General features: G+C 38.3%; 2 protein-coding genes across 3 annotated transcripts; one reads left to right on the plus strand and one right to left on the minus strand.

Annotated features, from left to right (window-relative positions):
* The first annotated feature begins 468 nt into the window (after positions 1 to 468).
* On the plus strand, positions 469 to 9,708 carry syngr2b (synaptogyrin 2b). Of its 2 annotated transcripts, XM_063012572.1 has the most exons (5): positions 469 to 485; positions 705 to 920; positions 4,214 to 4,451; positions 5,764 to 5,900; positions 8,400 to 9,708. In XM_063012572.1, exons 2-5 carry the CDS (start codon positions 810 to 812, stop codon positions 8,649 to 8,651), a joined length of 738 nt encoding a protein of 245 aa, XP_062868642.1. In that variant the 5' UTR covers positions 469 to 485; positions 705 to 809; the 3' UTR covers positions 8,652 to 9,708. The 2 variants fall into 2 exon arrangements, with proteins under 2 accessions (XP_062868642.1, XP_062868641.1); XM_063012571.1 differs by lacking the exon at positions 469 to 485 and having other exon boundaries at positions 531 to 920.
* A 981-nt stretch (positions 9,709 to 10,689) lies between these two features.
* tk1 (thymidine kinase 1, soluble) lies at positions 10,690 to 16,689 on the minus strand. Its single transcript, XM_063013053.1, has 7 exons — positions 16,533 to 16,689; positions 16,268 to 16,299; positions 14,304 to 14,417; positions 14,133 to 14,226; positions 13,817 to 13,906; positions 12,697 to 12,816; positions 10,690 to 11,244 (listed from the first exon to the last, which is right to left on the minus strand). The coding sequence occupies exons 1-7, from the start codon at positions 16,596 to 16,598 to the stop codon at positions 11,065 to 11,067; spliced, it is 696 nt and encodes a 231-aa protein (XP_062869123.1). The 5' UTR covers positions 16,599 to 16,689; the 3' UTR covers positions 10,690 to 11,064.
* Positions 16,690 to 17,246: the final 557 nt, after the last annotated feature.

Raw genomic sequence — 17,246 nt, forward strand, 5'->3', positions numbered from 1 at the left:
TGATTAGAATATTTTTGTTAAGTAAAATATTAAAATAACTACAAGACAATCAGAATACATGTAATGAACTTCTGAGCGAGTACCTTTAAGTCATTCTGATCAGCTATCAGCATACAACATTTATATATACAGTATATAGTTTGTTGGTTTTTTTTGCACTGGGGCCCATGAGCTCATAGTTACGCCACTGCGTGCAAGTGAGGTAATTTGGAGATACAAAATTGTCCATGACTGTGTTTGACATTAGACTTAAAGACATTAGACATTAAAGTGTGTACAACATGACGTTAAAATCCTAATTAATAAATACATAAATCAATAGATTTGAGCTGAATCAGTTTTGTGAATCGACTCTAAGCTTTAGAGATTCTAGTATTCACAGTGCATGTAAAAGGAATCGAGTCTTTAGGAATCGACTCTCAGTAGCACTGCAATTCGGTACATATGCTAACCGAACGACCGATTTTACAAAGAAACAAACTCCTGTGAGCGCCTGTTTTAATCATACGGTGCTTTTAAGTCCGGGTGTGTCTGTAGCGATATTAATATATCATTAATAATATCATATCACATCAATATTGAAGTTAAAGTTGTGACTTTGTGAACGGTCTCCTTGGACACGGGGGAAGAAGTGACGTCATGTGGTGAGCCGTGGTGTGAACGCGTCAGTCTGCAGTTCGTTACTTTTCCTCTTTCGTTTACAGGAACTGAGAGAAGTGAAGAGCGCAGCAGAAACAGCCGCAGCGCCATTAATCTCACAAAGTTTACCATCGACACTAAAGCTAAACTCAGTGTGAAGTGTGAAGAACATGGAGAGTCGAGGAGAAACCACGGCGTACGGAGCTTCTTTATCCGGAGGCAGCTTTGACTTTGTTAACTTTCTGAAACAGCCGCAAACTATTCTGCGTTTACTGAGCTGGGTGAGTGAGAAATCACAAACTTACTTAATAAACAACTGCATTAAGACCTTACTTATTCGTTTGGAATGTAAAGTAGTTCAGATCACTTGTTTTTGTGTAACGTCCTTGTTTGTTTATGCAGGTTTTGCACTTACAACTTGCGCAACTACAATTACAGCTGTTGTCTTTGAGTCTAGTCATTATGTCAATACGTTTCCATATGAACATAAACATAAATACACTACTTTGCGCAAAATATGCCCCCAAGACCACATTAGGAACATAATATTAATACTATTTGCTCTTAGAAAAGCCTAAAAAAGGCATAAATACCCCTTTACAAAGGGTTGGAAACCTTTAGATTAATCATATGCACATTCATACTGCTGATCCACCATTCAATCACATCCCAATTGCACATTATTCAGTTTAGATCTGGTGACTGGGGAGGCTGTTGATGTGATGGTGTGTTCTTTTGTCCAGGCCAACGTTCAGCAGCAGTGCGAAGATTAGGTCCAGTATGTGTCAAAAATCATTTCACCAATTAGAAGATAGATAAAATATATACTTTGTCATATATACATATACAGTTGTACAGTACAATGAAATTCTTTTCTTCACATATCCCAGCTTGTTTTGGGAGCTGGGGTCAGAGCGCAGGGTCAGCCATCGTACGGCGCCCCTGGAGCAGACAGGGTTAAGGGCCTTGCTCAAGGACCCAACAGTGGCTGCATAGCAGAGCCTGGATTTGAACCGCCAATCTTCCGGTTGATAGCCCAAAGGTCCACCCAGTAGGCTACCACTGTCCCTCCCAATTATTAGTCGCCAGCGCCAGTGGCATTTTTAACTGCCTACTCATAGCAGATTGGTTTCATGGATTTATGCTGATTTGATGTCAAACTTACATTAATTGAACATTAATAAGTCAAGATTATTCAGACCAGACCATGTTTCCTGTACTCCTTTCCTTTACTCGCCAATTTCTGCGAACCTGTGCCCACTGTATCCCCAAACTTCTCTTCATGGCTGACAGACGTGGAATTGTTATAGCCCATCAGCGTCAGGGTTTGATTTTATAGTGTGTTAATACATAGTTGTATAGAATGGTTATTCACTGTTAACAAAGCTTTTGTCTGCTTTAGTAATGTGCTGTCAAAACAGCGCTGACGTACTGAGACATGAGCTCCACAAGACATCTGAAGGAGTCTGGTGGTAACTGGTACCAGGACCAGTATGCCCTTCAATTTCTGTGCATTGTGAGCCAGATTGTCTTACAGTACATCCTGGTGCCAATTCTTCCACGAGTAAACAATGCACATGTGCCCAATAATCCAGTTGATCTTAGGGCCGCCCAACAACCTGTCTGCAGTTCGTTGTTTGTCCCTGCTCAGTCCACCATCTGTGGGTATTTACCTTGGCTGCCTGTGAGCACCCCTTTTAATTTTGGAGATACTTCATCCTGGTCACCTGACCTTAATAATTTGGCCCTTATAAGATTCACTTTGATATGTATGCCTGATAAAATTTGTCGCATTTAAAACATAAACTATGAGGAACTGCCATCAGCCAAACAGTTAATATATTTCTGATTATGTATGTGTGTGTGTGTGTGGGGGGGGGGGGGGGGCGCCTAATGTTCTGGCTCATCTATATGTATTTAAAAAAGCTTTATTTATTATAAAAAGCTTAGCTAAATGCTGTATTTATCTCTCTCCTTTAGCAACTTTGTCGTGTCCGTTATTAAGAGGGTCACAAAATAGATTACATAGAGCTAATGTAAAGGGTTAGTTACATGGTTTACATGGAGAAACGGATTATATAATGTATATACAGTCTGACTTAGGTAAGTCAGGTGATATGTGCATGATGAGGCCCTGGGCCTAATTATGAGAACTTGTTCCTCTTTTTTCCCTCAAGGGATTTACCTCTGACATTCTGATTACAATTAAAACTCGTTAAAATTCAGTGTCCTGAACAGAAATATGTAAAATGTATCCTAGGAATTTATCTAAAGAACATAATGGAATTTCTATTTCAAAGTCTCAGACCTTGTGAACTTGTGAACTTTGTCACTTCTCGGTCATCACCTGTCATTTCTTCCACTCAGGAGTTATCCCAGTAAGCTTCTTTAAAATATCATCATGCTAAATAAGTCATGCTACAGAGCTTTCCAAAGACAGGCTTAACGTAAAAAAGCTGCTGTGTGGTTTAAGTAATAATGTAAATACTGTTGAGTAAGAACAGAATGTGCCTCTCCTGTCTGAAAGGTAAAACATGAACACAGCAGCTGGGCAGTAACATGAGATACGCTGTGCCAATGTCTGGCAAAAGTCCCCAACATTTCAGCTGTGGTAAATATAGTGTGATGCTTCAGGAACTGAAACTTTTTTAAGGACTTTTAATTTGTCCTAACCGAACTCAAACACATGACCTGACTGCAAGCGGCAACGAGAAGCGATACAATACATGTTTTTACCTGCTAATCCACAATGATTTACAAGAAATCCCCACATCATGACTGACAGTTCCTGGCTTAAAGCACGCAGTCAGATAAAAAGCATTCTGTTTGCTTCAGAAGTTTCCATTGCTGTGTGAATATTGTTCTCGCTGTTTAATGTAAGGTCAGATTGATCACAATGAACATTGTCTCAAAGCAACTTTAAAACAAAGTCCCAAAACCCCTCATGAGCAAGCTTAGGGCATAGTGGCAAAAATAAAAACTCCCTGAATAGTACACGGAAAAAGTATTTTCATATCAGTCGTACTGGTTTGCTTAAGGGTATGTAAGCGGGCATGTTCTGAAGATTACATAACTGAGTGATCATTATTTTGGCTGATTGTGACACTAAATAATCATTAGATGTAGGATCCTTGTTGTTGTGCTGAAACTGCTCTACCATGGTAATAAAGGGGCTCCACGTAATAACTAAATGTTCAGTAAAATGGTTCAGACTTTCTGTAGTGTTAGTCACTGGTTTCTGAATGAATGTGAGGACTAAGGTGGTTCCACTTTCAGAGGCAGTTTGTAACTCTGTAGTGAGTGCTGCAGATGTTTTCCTTCACAGTCGCCAAACGTTGCTTTTTAATTTACTATATCGTTTCAACACAGTGCATTTAAGTGAACTAATTCAGTTAACTTGTGGACAGTGGTAGCTTAGTGGTTAAGGTATTGAACTAGTGATCAGAAGTTGCCACTGTTGGGCCTCCAGTGTATTCAGTCCCAATTGTAAGTTGCTTTGGATAAAAGTGTCTAAATGCTGTTAAAGTAATAGCAAACATCTGCCTTAATTCTTTTTGTATTTTTGTATTTCTAGGTGTTTGCCATTGTGGTTTTTGCCACCATTACAGCTGAAGGATATGTCAATGATGCACACGATTCTCAGGTGAAGTGTGTGTTTAACCAAAACGAAGGGGCCTGCAATTACGGAGTGGGCATCGGCATCATTGCCTTCTTCGGCGCCGTGGCCTTCCTCGTTGCCGATGCTTATCTCCCCATGATGAGCAGTGCACAGGAGAGAAGGCGTCTGGTGATAGCTGACCTGGGGTTCTCAGGTAAAGGCAGTCACAGGAAGGTTTGATGAAATAAAACAAGTAGTTGTCAGATAAATACCAGGAGGTGTGGCGATCAAGTTTTGGGTTATAAATTGTCCGATTATCATTTCTCGTGTTCAGATCAAAAATTAGAAATTCCGTTACTGGTTGGTTTTGTTAATGCAGGATTTATATTAGAATTAACTTCTCAAACTTGAAGTGTAGTTATATTCAGAGGAAGTCAGAAAAAAACTGGATCTTTCAGCCCGTTTCCTTTCTGGAGAGCAACCAATCTAAATATTAGACTTTTGGGAGTATGGTCGTTTGTTTGATCAGGAAACATTGATTTAAGGGTCCAAAAAGAAACACTTGTAGGTGAGGACGGATTTTTAATGCCGAACGTTTTTGTAATATTTAATTAAGTTCTTAAATTCCAGCCGTTCTTAGTAAAATCGAGACACCACAGGCTCTGAAAACAGAAGGATAAAAGAACTGATGTGGACCACCACCGTCCAGTTAATCAGGACAGAACGAAGAGGCTCTGTCTACCTGCCTGCCTGTCAGCCGTGTTGAGTCAGTTTGGTGTTTTGGTGTTGTAGCTTAGACAGTGTACGTACGTGTGTTTTGACAGTGGCTTCGAAGGGTGCACTGAGCAGAGGAGCTGGATTTGGTTAGATTTTGAGTTTCAAATCATCTGTCTTCAGCTACTCTCTGTACACCATGATTTGAAAAGGTGCGAAAACTAGTCAGTTTAAATGTTCAGGTTTTAAAAGTTTACCTGTCCAGGATGTTTCTGCCTTGTGCCCAGTATTTAAAAAACAGTGAAACAGGACTTGCCGTGATCCTGACCAGGATAAAGTGTTGATGAAAATAAAAAATCTATACCTTGCAGTGAGGTCCTTTTCACCAGGGTTATTATAACAAGCTGAAACTATAAAACATCATAAAATGAAGTGAAAATGAAAATAGCATTGTTCACTAGGTCAGTGTCAGCAGTTTGTGGCTTGTCCCTTCTCAGACTTGTTGGTGGGTACTTACCACTTGCTGATCACCACTATTGATCATATCTTCTGCATTAAACATGGGAACTACAGGGAATTAGGATATGCACAACATTTCATTTTTGGGTGCATCATGCACAGTTGTTAGGAAATGGGCGTTGCTAAGCATGTTCAGCTCATCGTTGTAGCCGAATAATGATTCTGTGCTGTATGTATGAAGCTGAATCAGTTTTAAAGATTAACTCACTGAAAAATTGAAATAAGACATGATCTACATGTCTCTTTAAAGTGTATGGTACACTAATATTTTTCTCTCTGTGTGCTTGGAACAGGACTCTGGACGTTTCTGTGGTTTGTGGGTTTTTGCCTCCTGGCTAATCAGTGGGGAAAGACCACCGAGAGAGTGGGAATTCCTACTGATGCTGCACAAGCTGTCATTGCTTTCGCCTTCTTCTCTATTGCCACCTGGGTACGTCGTTACTACTTCAGTATTTCTGAACTTTTAAGATGAATTATACAATCACTGTCAGACCTGGACCTGGCTCATAACTAGGTCAGAATATGCAGAACAGTTTTGCTTTCCATAGTTATGCAGATGAAACTTTGCTTCCTCACCACATAATTGTAATTCAGGTAATGTAAGTTTTATTTCTATCCAACAAGTAAATAATGATGTAAATACAAACTCCACCAGACAGGTTTGTTCAGATTACTGTCATTATAACTCCTGGGGATTTTTTTACTTCAATGGTAGACGAGTTTTACCACTGTATGTTTGTTACTGCGCTTTGCTTTAAACGTTTTAAAATGATCCATTTGTCAGTGTTAGGTAATGAAAACAAAAAGAAAATACAAATGTTATACTTTCACTGTAAATTTGGACCTGAGTAGAAATGAGGTGCTTATTATTTTGGTTTTTAATTAGAACAGGAATTGAGGGGCGGTGGGACTTCAAGTGGGACTTACTATGATTTTTTTTATGACTTAAGTGCAAATGTCTTTAGTCAGTAGGCTATTACGCTAACCCAACACTGCTGAGATTTGAACCTGAGTCTCACTGCACGGCCTGGATAGATTGGTGCCCTGTCCATGGTGGAACCGGACCGAGTTTATTATCTTCAAGATAATGTTGTCCAGTTCCTTTATTCACAAATTTTACTTCTTTTACAAATTAATTTTGGTCTCTTCATAAAAAAACTCACCTAAGCTTTAAGGTTGTTTTGCAGGTTTATATATACAGTGTATCACAAAAGTGAGTACACCCCTCACATTTCTGCAGATATTTAAGTATATCTTTTCATGGGACAACACTGACAAAATGACACTTTGACACAATGAAAAGTAGTCTGTGTGCAGCTTATATAACAGTGTAAATTTATTCTTCCCTCAAAATAACTCAATATACAGCCATTAATGTCTAAACCACCGGCAACAAAAGTGAGTACACCCCTAAGAGACTACACCCCTAAATGTCCAAATTGAGCACTGCTTGTCATTTTCCCTCCAAAATGTCATGTGACTCGCTAGTGTTACTAGGTTTCGGGTGTGCATAGGGAGCAGGTGTGTTCAATTTAGTAGTACAGCTCTCACACTCTCTCATACTGGTCACTGAAAGTTCCAACATGGCACCTCATGGCAAAGAACTCTCTGAGGATCTTAAAAGACGAATTGTTGCGCTACATGAAGATGGCCAAGGCTACAAGAAGATTGCCAACACCCTGAAACTGAGCTGCAGCACAGTGGCCAAGATCATCCAGCGTTTTAAAAGAGCAGGGTCCACTCAGAACAGACCTTGCGTTGGTCGTCCAAAGAAGCTGAGTGCACGTGCTCAGCGTCACATCCAACTGCTGTCTTTGAAAGATAGGCGCAGGAGTGCTGTCAGCATTGCTGCAGAGATTGAAAAGGTGGGGGGTCAGCCTGTCAGTGCTCAGACCATACGCCGCACACTACATCAAATTGGTCTGCATGGCTGTCACCCCAGAAGGAAGCCTCTTCTGAAGTCTCTACACAAGAAAGCCCTCAAACAGTTTGCTGAAGACATGTCAACAAAGGACATGGATTACTGGAACCATGTCCTATGGTCTGATGAGACCAAGATTAATTTGTTTGGTTCAGATGGTCTCAAGCATGTGTGGCGGCAATCAGGTGAGGAGTACAAAGATAAGTGTGTCATGCCTACAGTCAAGCATGGTGGTGGGAATGCCATGGTCTGGGGCTGCATGAGTGCAGCAGGTGTTGGGGAGTTACATTTCATTGAGGGACACATGAACTCCAATATGTACTGTGAAATACTGAAGCAGAGCATGATCCCCTCCCTCCGGAAACTGGGTCGCAGGGCAGTGTTCCAGCATGATAATGACCCCAAACACACCTCTAAGACAACCACTGCTTTATTGAAGAGGCTGAGGGTAAAGGTGATGGACTGGCCAAGCATGTCTCCAGACCTAAACCCAATAGAACATCTTTGGGGCATCCTCAAGCGGAAGGTGGAGGAGTGCAAAGTCTCGAATATCCGCCAGCTCCGTGATGTCATCATGGAGGAGTGGAAAAGCATTCCAGTGGCAACCTGTGAAGCTCTGGTAAACTCCATGCCCAGGAGAGTTAAGGCAGTTCTGGGAAATAATGGTGGCCACACAAAATATTGACACTTCAGGAACTTTCACTAAGGGGTGTACTCACTTTTGTTGCCGGTGGTTTAGACGTTAATGGCTGTATATTGAGTTATTTTGAGGGAAGAATAAATTTACACTGTTATATAAGCTGCACACAGACTACTTTTCATTGTGTCAAAGTGTCATTTTGTCAGTGTTGTCCCATGAAAAGATATACTTAAATATCTGCAGAAATGTGAGGGGTGTACTCACTTTTGTGATACACTGTATATATACCACAGCCTTTTGGTCCTTTCTATGGCAAAGCTTGCTTGGCTGCAGACAGTCATCCATGTTCTTTATTTTTTCTTCGACAGGCTGGACTGACCTATTTTGCTCTGGTAAGATTTCGCCAAGGCGTTGGAGACATCACTCAGAACTTTTCGGAATCTGTTCCTGATCATACCTCCCCTTACTCCTCATCATACATCCCTCAAGATCCCTCACCATACCAGGCATCTGCTTACCCCTCCTTCCCCAACGCCCGCTCAGACATCTACCCGCAGCCCCCCTTCACAGCCAAGCCAGAGCCGACGGGCAACAATGACTACCAGCCTCCGACCTACTGATGAGAACAAGAGCCCTTTTTGTAAAAAGTGAAAAGGGATGATTAGATGACCTGATCACATGACGGTAGACGAAGCCTGTGGGAGCAGCCAATCAGATCTCTCTTGTGCATTGACAGGCTGTGGCATTCCTCAACATTGACTGCTTCTCCAAGTTGCCATAAAATTATTCTTTGTGCTTATTTATGGAGACACAGGCGTTTTGTGTTTCTGAATTGTTTGTATGTTTGTAAAGCTCAGAGATGATCAGTGCTGGTTGCACAAACTGTGCCTTAATCATAACGAGTCATTGTGAAAGTGCTGGTGCCCGAGCAGGCTGTTACTTTAACCTGACTGTTCTGTTATGACTTACTGACCTTTATTTCACTTTTTTCCATGTTTTAAATAAGGCAAGTTGTTTCAATTTCACAAATAACTCGAATGATCGAGCACAAATGAGTTTTCACTTTCACTGCTCAGTGTCAGGTGGCTGAATAATCACATAACGTTTAAATAGCCAGAATAAAGTTGCAGTCTGCACTGGTGTTACTAAAGCTCCATTTTACTGATATGAACTTTTCCTGTATTGTGTGGGGGGTCATAACCCCTTTATGTCTCGAGGCCAATCCAGTTTATTCACCAAACTCACTGCAGTTTCTCAGGATGGAGTTTATTATTACACATGCTTTACAGCCTGATCAACAAGTATTGCACCATCTACGCTTGTGTTGATCTCTCACATTACAGGCGTTCAGATGTCAGTTTGTTAATGTTACATGCTCTGAAAAAATGCCAACCACTTACTATAGCATACTTCTTTATTCTGGTTAGCTGTTTATTCTATTTTATGTTGTTCTGTTATTTTAGCATAGTTTATTCATTAATAGCACACTTTAATGCGCTTATTATTTAATCAAAATGGTTTTGCACTATTTGATTTAATGGATGTTGGTGGTAATTTACTGGCTGTGGTTTTTCAGTTGTAACTTTTTTTAAACACTGGTTTGAATGAATTAAATGTTTGCACTTGTTTGTATATTAAGAAAATAAAATGCCAAAAGTGGAATTTGATTACAAGAAATTTTGTACCAAGTTTTTGACAGATACAAAAGGTTTCTCACAGATACCTTATGCTAGCCCACTACTGGTGGGATCCAAGGATCGAATCCCTGGTTGTGCTATCAGCCGGTTGGGCGTCTACATACAGACATGATCGGCTCTTTCTGGGGAAGGGAGATCGGCAATGAATTGGTGTCCTGGCTGGGGTGTGTTACTTCATTGCACCCAATGATTCTGGGGAAACTAGACCCACCACAACCATACAAATAATGTGTCTTTTCAGTCCTGTATAATCGGTTTGGGAGTCAGTTTAGTCCTCCCACTTCACCTACTGGTAAGCATATCATGATCACATTGACTATTAAAAGAAATCATGACAGTCTTGGTTTCACGTCTCTAAAATCACCAGGTTTACAATAAATTCATTGAGTTTATCATTATTAGTTAAGGTCTACTCCAGACCCATTGTTTAAGTAGGTCTAATATTCACATACTGCATAGAATAAAAAGTTAGAAAAACACTTTCAAACACATTTAAAGTCAGTTAAGACATTTTTAAGTACCAACACAAAACCCACACAAATAAATCTGCTATAAGTCTAATGAATTACTTAGTTTGTTCTATAAAACATTGTAAGGCATGTAAACCTAGACTTCATTACTATATTTTTTGTAATTAAGTTATGGTTTATGTATTATTGCTTTACTAATAATTTAGAAATTGGTGCTCATGGTGACCAGCGGCTAATGACTCAGACATACTTAAGGCTACTTGGAGCTCGATCATTATTTGACAGGACTCAAAGAACACACTTGACCTGCTAAATAAGAGCAATGCCCAGCTTTATTAGCATTTTGACTAACGATTAATCTGGCTAACGATGCTCCATGAGCATCTGGCTGGCTTTGTGCAACTTGGAGAAAGCATGTTGGTCCTTACCTACCCAAATTGGTAAGAATAGCAGCAATAACTTCATTATCTTTAAAAAAATTATAAAAACAGTTTTTAAAAACAAAACATGTTTATTAAAATATTTAAGGACAATATATATACACACACACACACACACACACACACACACACACACACACACACACACAATACAGTACTGTACACCGACATACATTTGACACTATTGTGAAAATTTTTTTATTGGAAGACCAAATTAAGCCATTAGGTTTTTAAGTTATTTCTCATTAAATAATTGCTTAGCAACACACGATTGCTTAATATCATTTTAATGACTATAAATGAGATGATTTTGGTTACTAATATAATTTATGTGCCAGTAAAATGTAACAGCCATTGCTTAATATTGTAGCTGATGCATTAAATTCTTAAATATTAATTCCTACTAGAACTGCGTATCAGATCAGCTCATAAATGAAGGCTGGCGAAGAGCTTGCGTGGTGCACCAGGGTCCAACTGTCTTCCTGTCCGAGACTGAGAGGGTGTCTCATCCCTCTTGGGGGCATAGTTCTCCTTATTCGACATCAGGCCTCCATAACAGGCTCTGCACACTGCGTGGTATTTATCCGCCCCTCCGATCACTTCCACCTGAAACAGCCAGTGAGAGAATAAATGAGATGCACTCAGTTACACAGGACATACAGGGGATGTACAGAGCACTCAGGACAACCCTGCTGGCTGGGAATGTTTGCTTTTATGCATGTATAAAGTCTGTTTTATGTCTAAGAAAATAATAAAAACCTATCCTGGTATCTCTACCCAACCCCCTTTTCAAACATACCAAATGCAAACAAGCTCGCTTTAGTCACAGGTTTAGAATTTCATAGTTTAAGGGGTGTCACCATGGCGTAATGATTGGTTATTAAGAGCCTAATTTATTTAGTGATATCACCCGGAAATTAAATGTCCCAGCATCACGGTTTCGATTTTGCTGAAAGCTCTTGCTAAGCACCTGTTTGAAATTGAGAAGTCTGATTTTTTTGAAGCATCTCTCCTGTACACAAAGGCAGTGAGGTTGTAGAATCACTTTCTTAAAATTAATTGACAAAGTAGCACAAAATCTTTAAAGTTTCCTAATCTTCATTCTTTTAAACCAAACGATACGCTAAACAGTAATGACACTGCTGAATGTTGTTAATTATAGTTTTATTTGAAACACCATCTATATGGATTTGTGGTCAGTTTTTTTGGAAGATGCACATACACTAAACGGACAAAAGTCTGGGGACGCCCCTCCTCATTTTTGAATTCATGTGTTTCAGCCACAACAATTGCTAACAGGTGTAATAAATCAATTACATAAAAGAAAACTATACATTTCAAGCTTTGCAGCAACAGTTAAGGGAAGGCCCTTTCCTGTTCCAGAATGACTGTGTCCCTGTGCACAAAGCAAGCTCTATAAAGACGTGAAGAATAGCTTGATTTAAAGAAACTCCAGTGTCCTGCAGAGCCCTGACCTCTGCACCACTCAACCGCTTTGGGATGAACTGAAGCAAATTAAGCTTTCTTGACCAACATCAGTGCCCAACCATACAAATACTCCTTAGAAATACGGGGCACAAATTCCCACAGATATACTTTAAAGTCTTGTGAAAAGCCCTCTTTTGAAATTGGATGGTCATGTGTCCAAATACTTTCAGTTCATAGTGTAAAAAATATTCATGTTTGAGCTGCAATGGTTGCAAAAGTTAAAAGTTATTATAAGGTGTATATATATAATTATGGTATGCATGCACTATGCACACTATGATCACATTATTGTGCAATTAAACCTTATATTTAATAGAACCTGATCTACAGTACAGTGCAGTGACGTGGAAGTGATAGCGACCGTTGGTGGAACGTGGTGTCTGGGTGGAGCAGAACTGATGCAAATTAAAAACAAACAATATGATGGGAGTGGAGCTTGTTCTTCAAGGTGCTCAATGTAAAACATTAGCAGCCAGCTTCACCAGACAATCAAAACATTAAACGACTGTAATGTCACAGTTCAGATACACACAGGTCACACTGACTTCATTTTATTGGTCAGGGTCTCACCTCTTTCTCAGCTCCGAGTCTCTTGGTGTAGGCTGCTTCTCTATAGCACTGCATACACACAGCATTCAGCTTCACCACGCTCTCAGCCAAGGGGACCAGGTTTAGGATGTTACCAAAAGGCTAACATGAAAAGGTAAGTAAAATAACAGAGTAAGCATTTCTAATAAGAGACAATCAGGTCAATAGAAATTGGAAAATGAAGTATATTTAGATAAAAGGACACTTTTGTACTTTTATCTAAATATATACAGTATATATATATATATTTCTACTTTTCTCAGTAGCATGTCCAAAATGCAAAACAAACATGTAAATAATTGCCATAGCATTTAGTCACAGACTTTAAATCTGAAGTCTGAAACTTTGATTCCACAAAATAAAACAAGGCTGTTACACCAGAGAACAGTTTTAGATAGGCAAGGCAAGTTTATTTGTATAGCACCTTTCATACACAGTGGCAATTCAAAGTGCTTTACATAAGGAAAAATTAAAAGCATTAAAACATTCCTGAGATCTAGAACCTCAGAAAGACTTCTTGCAAACATTTAGTTACAATTAAGACAACATGAAATTCAAACAAGAGATAAAAATTAACATGAAAAATTAAAAGAAAATATTGTAAAATATACCCTACAATTTGGGAAATTGTAGACAGTTTATGGCCAGATATTTATAAAATACCATTTCACAGTGGAACATGGTTCCTATCTGTGGCTGCTTATCATCTGCCATTGTTGGGTTCCCACACAGAGCCATGCTAAGCTCAGTTTGACAGGCAGGCACCTGGTCTAGAAGATCACTTATCCCATTGGGTAGAGACCACATTAGAACCTCCCTCACTCCTTCAGACACAGCCTATTGCCTATTGCACATGTGAAGCCCAGCCAGGTTGGTGGAGATTCACTCCACAGTGGTGTGCTAGAGCGTTAGGTTGCTAGTTAACACCTGAGCACTAGTTAACTGTTTTAAACTAATCATATCAATGCTTCAGTGTCAGACTAATTTATGGATCATTATCTAAAAAAAATATTGTATTAATGTACAAAATCCTATAAAAAAAAAAAAACAAGGTGTGTAAACTGAGTTTTATGTTATTTAGGCATTTACAGTTAAACTTTACCTTTCTCTGAAATGTTCCATCAAGAGCTGCAACAATAACAGTTTTCCCCATGTTGGCCATTTCCTCACAGAATTCAACAGTGTCTGGAAACTATAACAGAACAGAAATGACATGAGAAATGGTGCACTGCATTACCCGATACTGATCAAATACTGACTCTTGGTATCAGACTCGACACTCAAGCAGACGATGCAAAACACCAAGAAATTTACATTAAGTCCCCAATTCTAGTTCATTTTTCTATCCCAGAATAAACCAACATAAAGCAGCATGAATGTATCTGCAATTACAATGATCACAAAAAGTTCATACTTACAAACTGTCCTTCATCGATACCGATAACGCATGCCTGCTGGGCCAGTGACCACACATCTCTGAGACAACTAGCTGGCACGGCTTCCATCGTATTGCTGTCAAAACAAGATAAAAGTTTTATAGACTATTCGGAACACAATTAAAAATCTACATAACATGGATCGGTCCTTACCGGTCATGTGTAGCCATTCCTTTGTCAGAGTAACGAGTGTCTTTGGCATATTTGATCACCAAGCAGGTGTACTGGGCAATCTGGAAGCGCCGTACCCTTCGCATCAGCTCTGTGCTGCAGAAGATTTATAATAATGATAAACTTTAGAACAGTTTATACTAGTATCAGCTTAAGCTGAATACTTAAATATTAATACACACAATATCATTGAATATGCACTCAGTTGCACATAGGGAGGAGCAAAAAAGGAGAAAGGATAAAATCTGAAAAAGAAGCTAGTTCACTATCAAAATCAACTAAATTCACAGACGGGTATCATTATTTATTTCATTACTCTCTCCGGTTAAAGTTAAATCAGCTTCATAAAGGGCAAACAAATGACGAATTTGTTTTAAAACTGTCCAAATAATATACATTATTTATTTTTACCCTGCAACAACCTGCAATGAAACATATGCAAATGTCTTTAACCCTTTGATGCACAACCTGGGTCAAAAGTGACCCAACTGAGTTTTTATTTTCTATATCTTTGCAATAAATTAATTTCGTCATTCAAGCTTCCATGAATTTTTCAATTAACTTGTTTTTGATCATCACAAATCCTCATTTCAGTTTTATATTTTTTGCTTTTTTTAATAAAAATCATTTTTGTATCACTACCCTCCTCCTAATGCACAACATGGGTCAAAAATGACCCGTATGTATTTACTATGGAATTTGACAGGAACTACTGACATTTGTAAGTGTTTGTAGTCAAAAACATGTTTATTGATCTTTTGAAAGACAACCAAAGATTAGGCCCTTGAATCTTGAATATGTCCAATACTATTTGCTTGCTAGCTGTTTACATATCCTAGTATAGATAGCTTTTATTACCTAAGACAGCAAATACATGAATAACTGACAAATGTGCATATGAAAATATTCTTGAATGGATGAATATGGGTCATTTTTGACCCATGCTGTGCATTAGAAGGGGTTTGCTTAGCTTGTGCATCAAAGGGTTAAGGGACACATTAAGGTTCTTCTACTGAATGTAATTTTATTGCTCATTAAAAGGAGAAAATAAACATCACCTGGCTAATACCATAATTACGGTGAAACATGGTGGTGGTAGCATTATATTAGGCAGTGCTTCTCAGCAGCGGAGACAAATAAAAAATAAGGGACAAATACATGCAACGAAATACATAAAAATCATTACGAAAAAAACTCCTCCAGAGAGCACACAAATTTAGAAAAGGGTGACAATTTATCTTTCAGACTTAAACCCTATTGAACATCTGTAAAGAGACCGGAGAATGACAGTTTCCAGATGCTCACAATACAATCTAGCAGAGCTTGAAAGGATTTCCAATGAAAACTTGAATCTGTAATTGCTGCCAACTGGGCTTTAAAATATTAAAATAAAATAATAGTTAGGAAACGTACAAGTTTCTGATTTCAGGGCAGTTGTAGCCTAGTGGTTAAAGTACTGGACTAGTAATCAAAAGACAGCTGGTTCAAGCCCTATCACTGCCAGGCTGTCACTGTTGGGCCCTTGAGCAAGGCCCTTAACCCTCGATTGCTTAGACTATTTACTGTCACAGTACTGCTCAATGCAGAAAATGTAAAATGTGAATGTAGATCATTTGCAAAACATAAAAGACCCCCTAAACATGTTTTCTCTTTGTCACAATGGCAGAGTCCATACAAGCAGTCGTTTTTTTATTGTAAAGGACTAATTCTGGCATTAAAGGAATTTAAAAAGCCATGTTAGATTACTTTAAATTGTGTTAAAGGTGCAATTTAGCACAATATTGTTATAATGAGGTCTATTTATGTGTTTATGTGTAATAAACAGGATGTTGGTGTTGGCGGGCAATTCTTAGAACTGGTCCAATCTATTTATTTATTTATTTATTTAAGTAAAACATTCAACCAAACGTTATTTGCAAAACAAAAGATTAAAAGTGTTTGTTTACCTTTTTCCAGAAAACATTGGTCCAAATATAACCTGTAACAATAAAGCATTGTTATGTTAGCGCCAAAACCAAGTCATGTTTTAGTAACAATAGAACACAGTGGTAAAGTGTTCCAAAACGGTTAGAAAAACATGACATGCTGAGAAATTTTTTATAAAACTTATATACAATTATATTATTTAAAAAAACAGCAATTAAACCTAAGTTTAGAGCTATGTAGCTAAGCTAATGTGCTATAGCTCAGATATAAACTGGTCAGTATTACCTGAATTTGACCCTTCGTCTTGTTGGGGGAAGCTGGAAAAATTATCGGCGCATCTAAAAACTCCATGTTGTTATTTACAGCTTACAATTATTTACAATTAAAAACAAAATAAAACTCAGGAAGAGCGACCAGCACCGAATCCAAGACTGATTTGAAATTACCCGCAAAATCCATCCTGTATTATTATCTTCATCACGTGACCCAGGGGCCGCCCGTCCTACGTCAACGTTTACGTCATATAACAGAACAAAGCTGGGCGGAATGGAGCCACATTTAGGCGGCATGTAAAAAATATTCAGAAGTTTCGATCTCGAGATGAAAGTCGAAATAATATGAGAATAAAGTTAAAATGATTATAAGAATAAAGTCGAAATATTATGAGAATAAAGTTAAAATGATTATAAGATTAAAGTTGAAATATTATGAGAATAAAGTTGAAATATTATGAGAATAAAGTCAAAATGATTATAAGAATAAACTCGAAATATTATGAGAATACAGTTAAAATGATTAAAGATTAAAGTTGAAATATTATGAGAATAAAGTTGAAATATTATGAGAATAAAGTTGAAATATTATGAGATTAAAATCGAAATATTATGAGATTAAAGTCGAAATATTATGAGATTAAAGTCGAAATATTATGAGAATAAAGTTGAAATATTATTAGATTAAAATCGAAATATTATGAGATTAAGTCGAAATATTATGAGA

The sequence above is a fragment of the Trichomycterus rosablanca genome, chromosome 17 (genome assembly GCF_030014385.1).
Source record: "Trichomycterus rosablanca isolate fTriRos1 chromosome 17, fTriRos1.hap1, whole genome shotgun sequence".
Classification (NCBI taxonomy): domain Eukaryota; kingdom Metazoa; phylum Chordata; class Actinopteri; order Siluriformes; family Trichomycteridae; genus Trichomycterus; species Trichomycterus rosablanca.

Bases quoted from the DNA above. Each gene is read 5' to 3' on its own strand.
- syngr2b (XM_063012572.1), top strand. From the start codon at position 810: ATGGAGAGTCGAGGAGAAACCACGGCGTACGGAGCTTCTTTATCCGGA. The intron at 4,452-5,763 runs GTAAAGGCAGTC...TGCTTGGAACAG, and splicing joins AGCTGACCTGGGGTTCTCAG to GACTCTGGACGTTTCTGTGG. The intron at 5,901-8,399 runs GTACGTCGTTAC...TTTCTTCGACAG, and splicing joins TCTTCTCTATTGCCACCTGG to GCTGGACTGACCTATTTTGC.
- tk1 (XM_063013053.1), bottom strand. From the start codon at position 16,598: ATGGAGTTTTTAGATGCGCCGATAATTTTTCCAGCTTCCCCCAACAAG. The intron at 16,300-16,532 runs GTAATACTGACC...TTATTGTTACAG, and splicing joins AGACGAAGGGTCAAATTCAG to GTTATATTTGGACCAATGTT. The intron at 12,817-13,816 runs GTAAAGTTTAAC...TTTTCATGTTAG, and splicing joins ATGGAACATTTCAGAGAAAG to CCTTTTGGTAACATCCTAAA.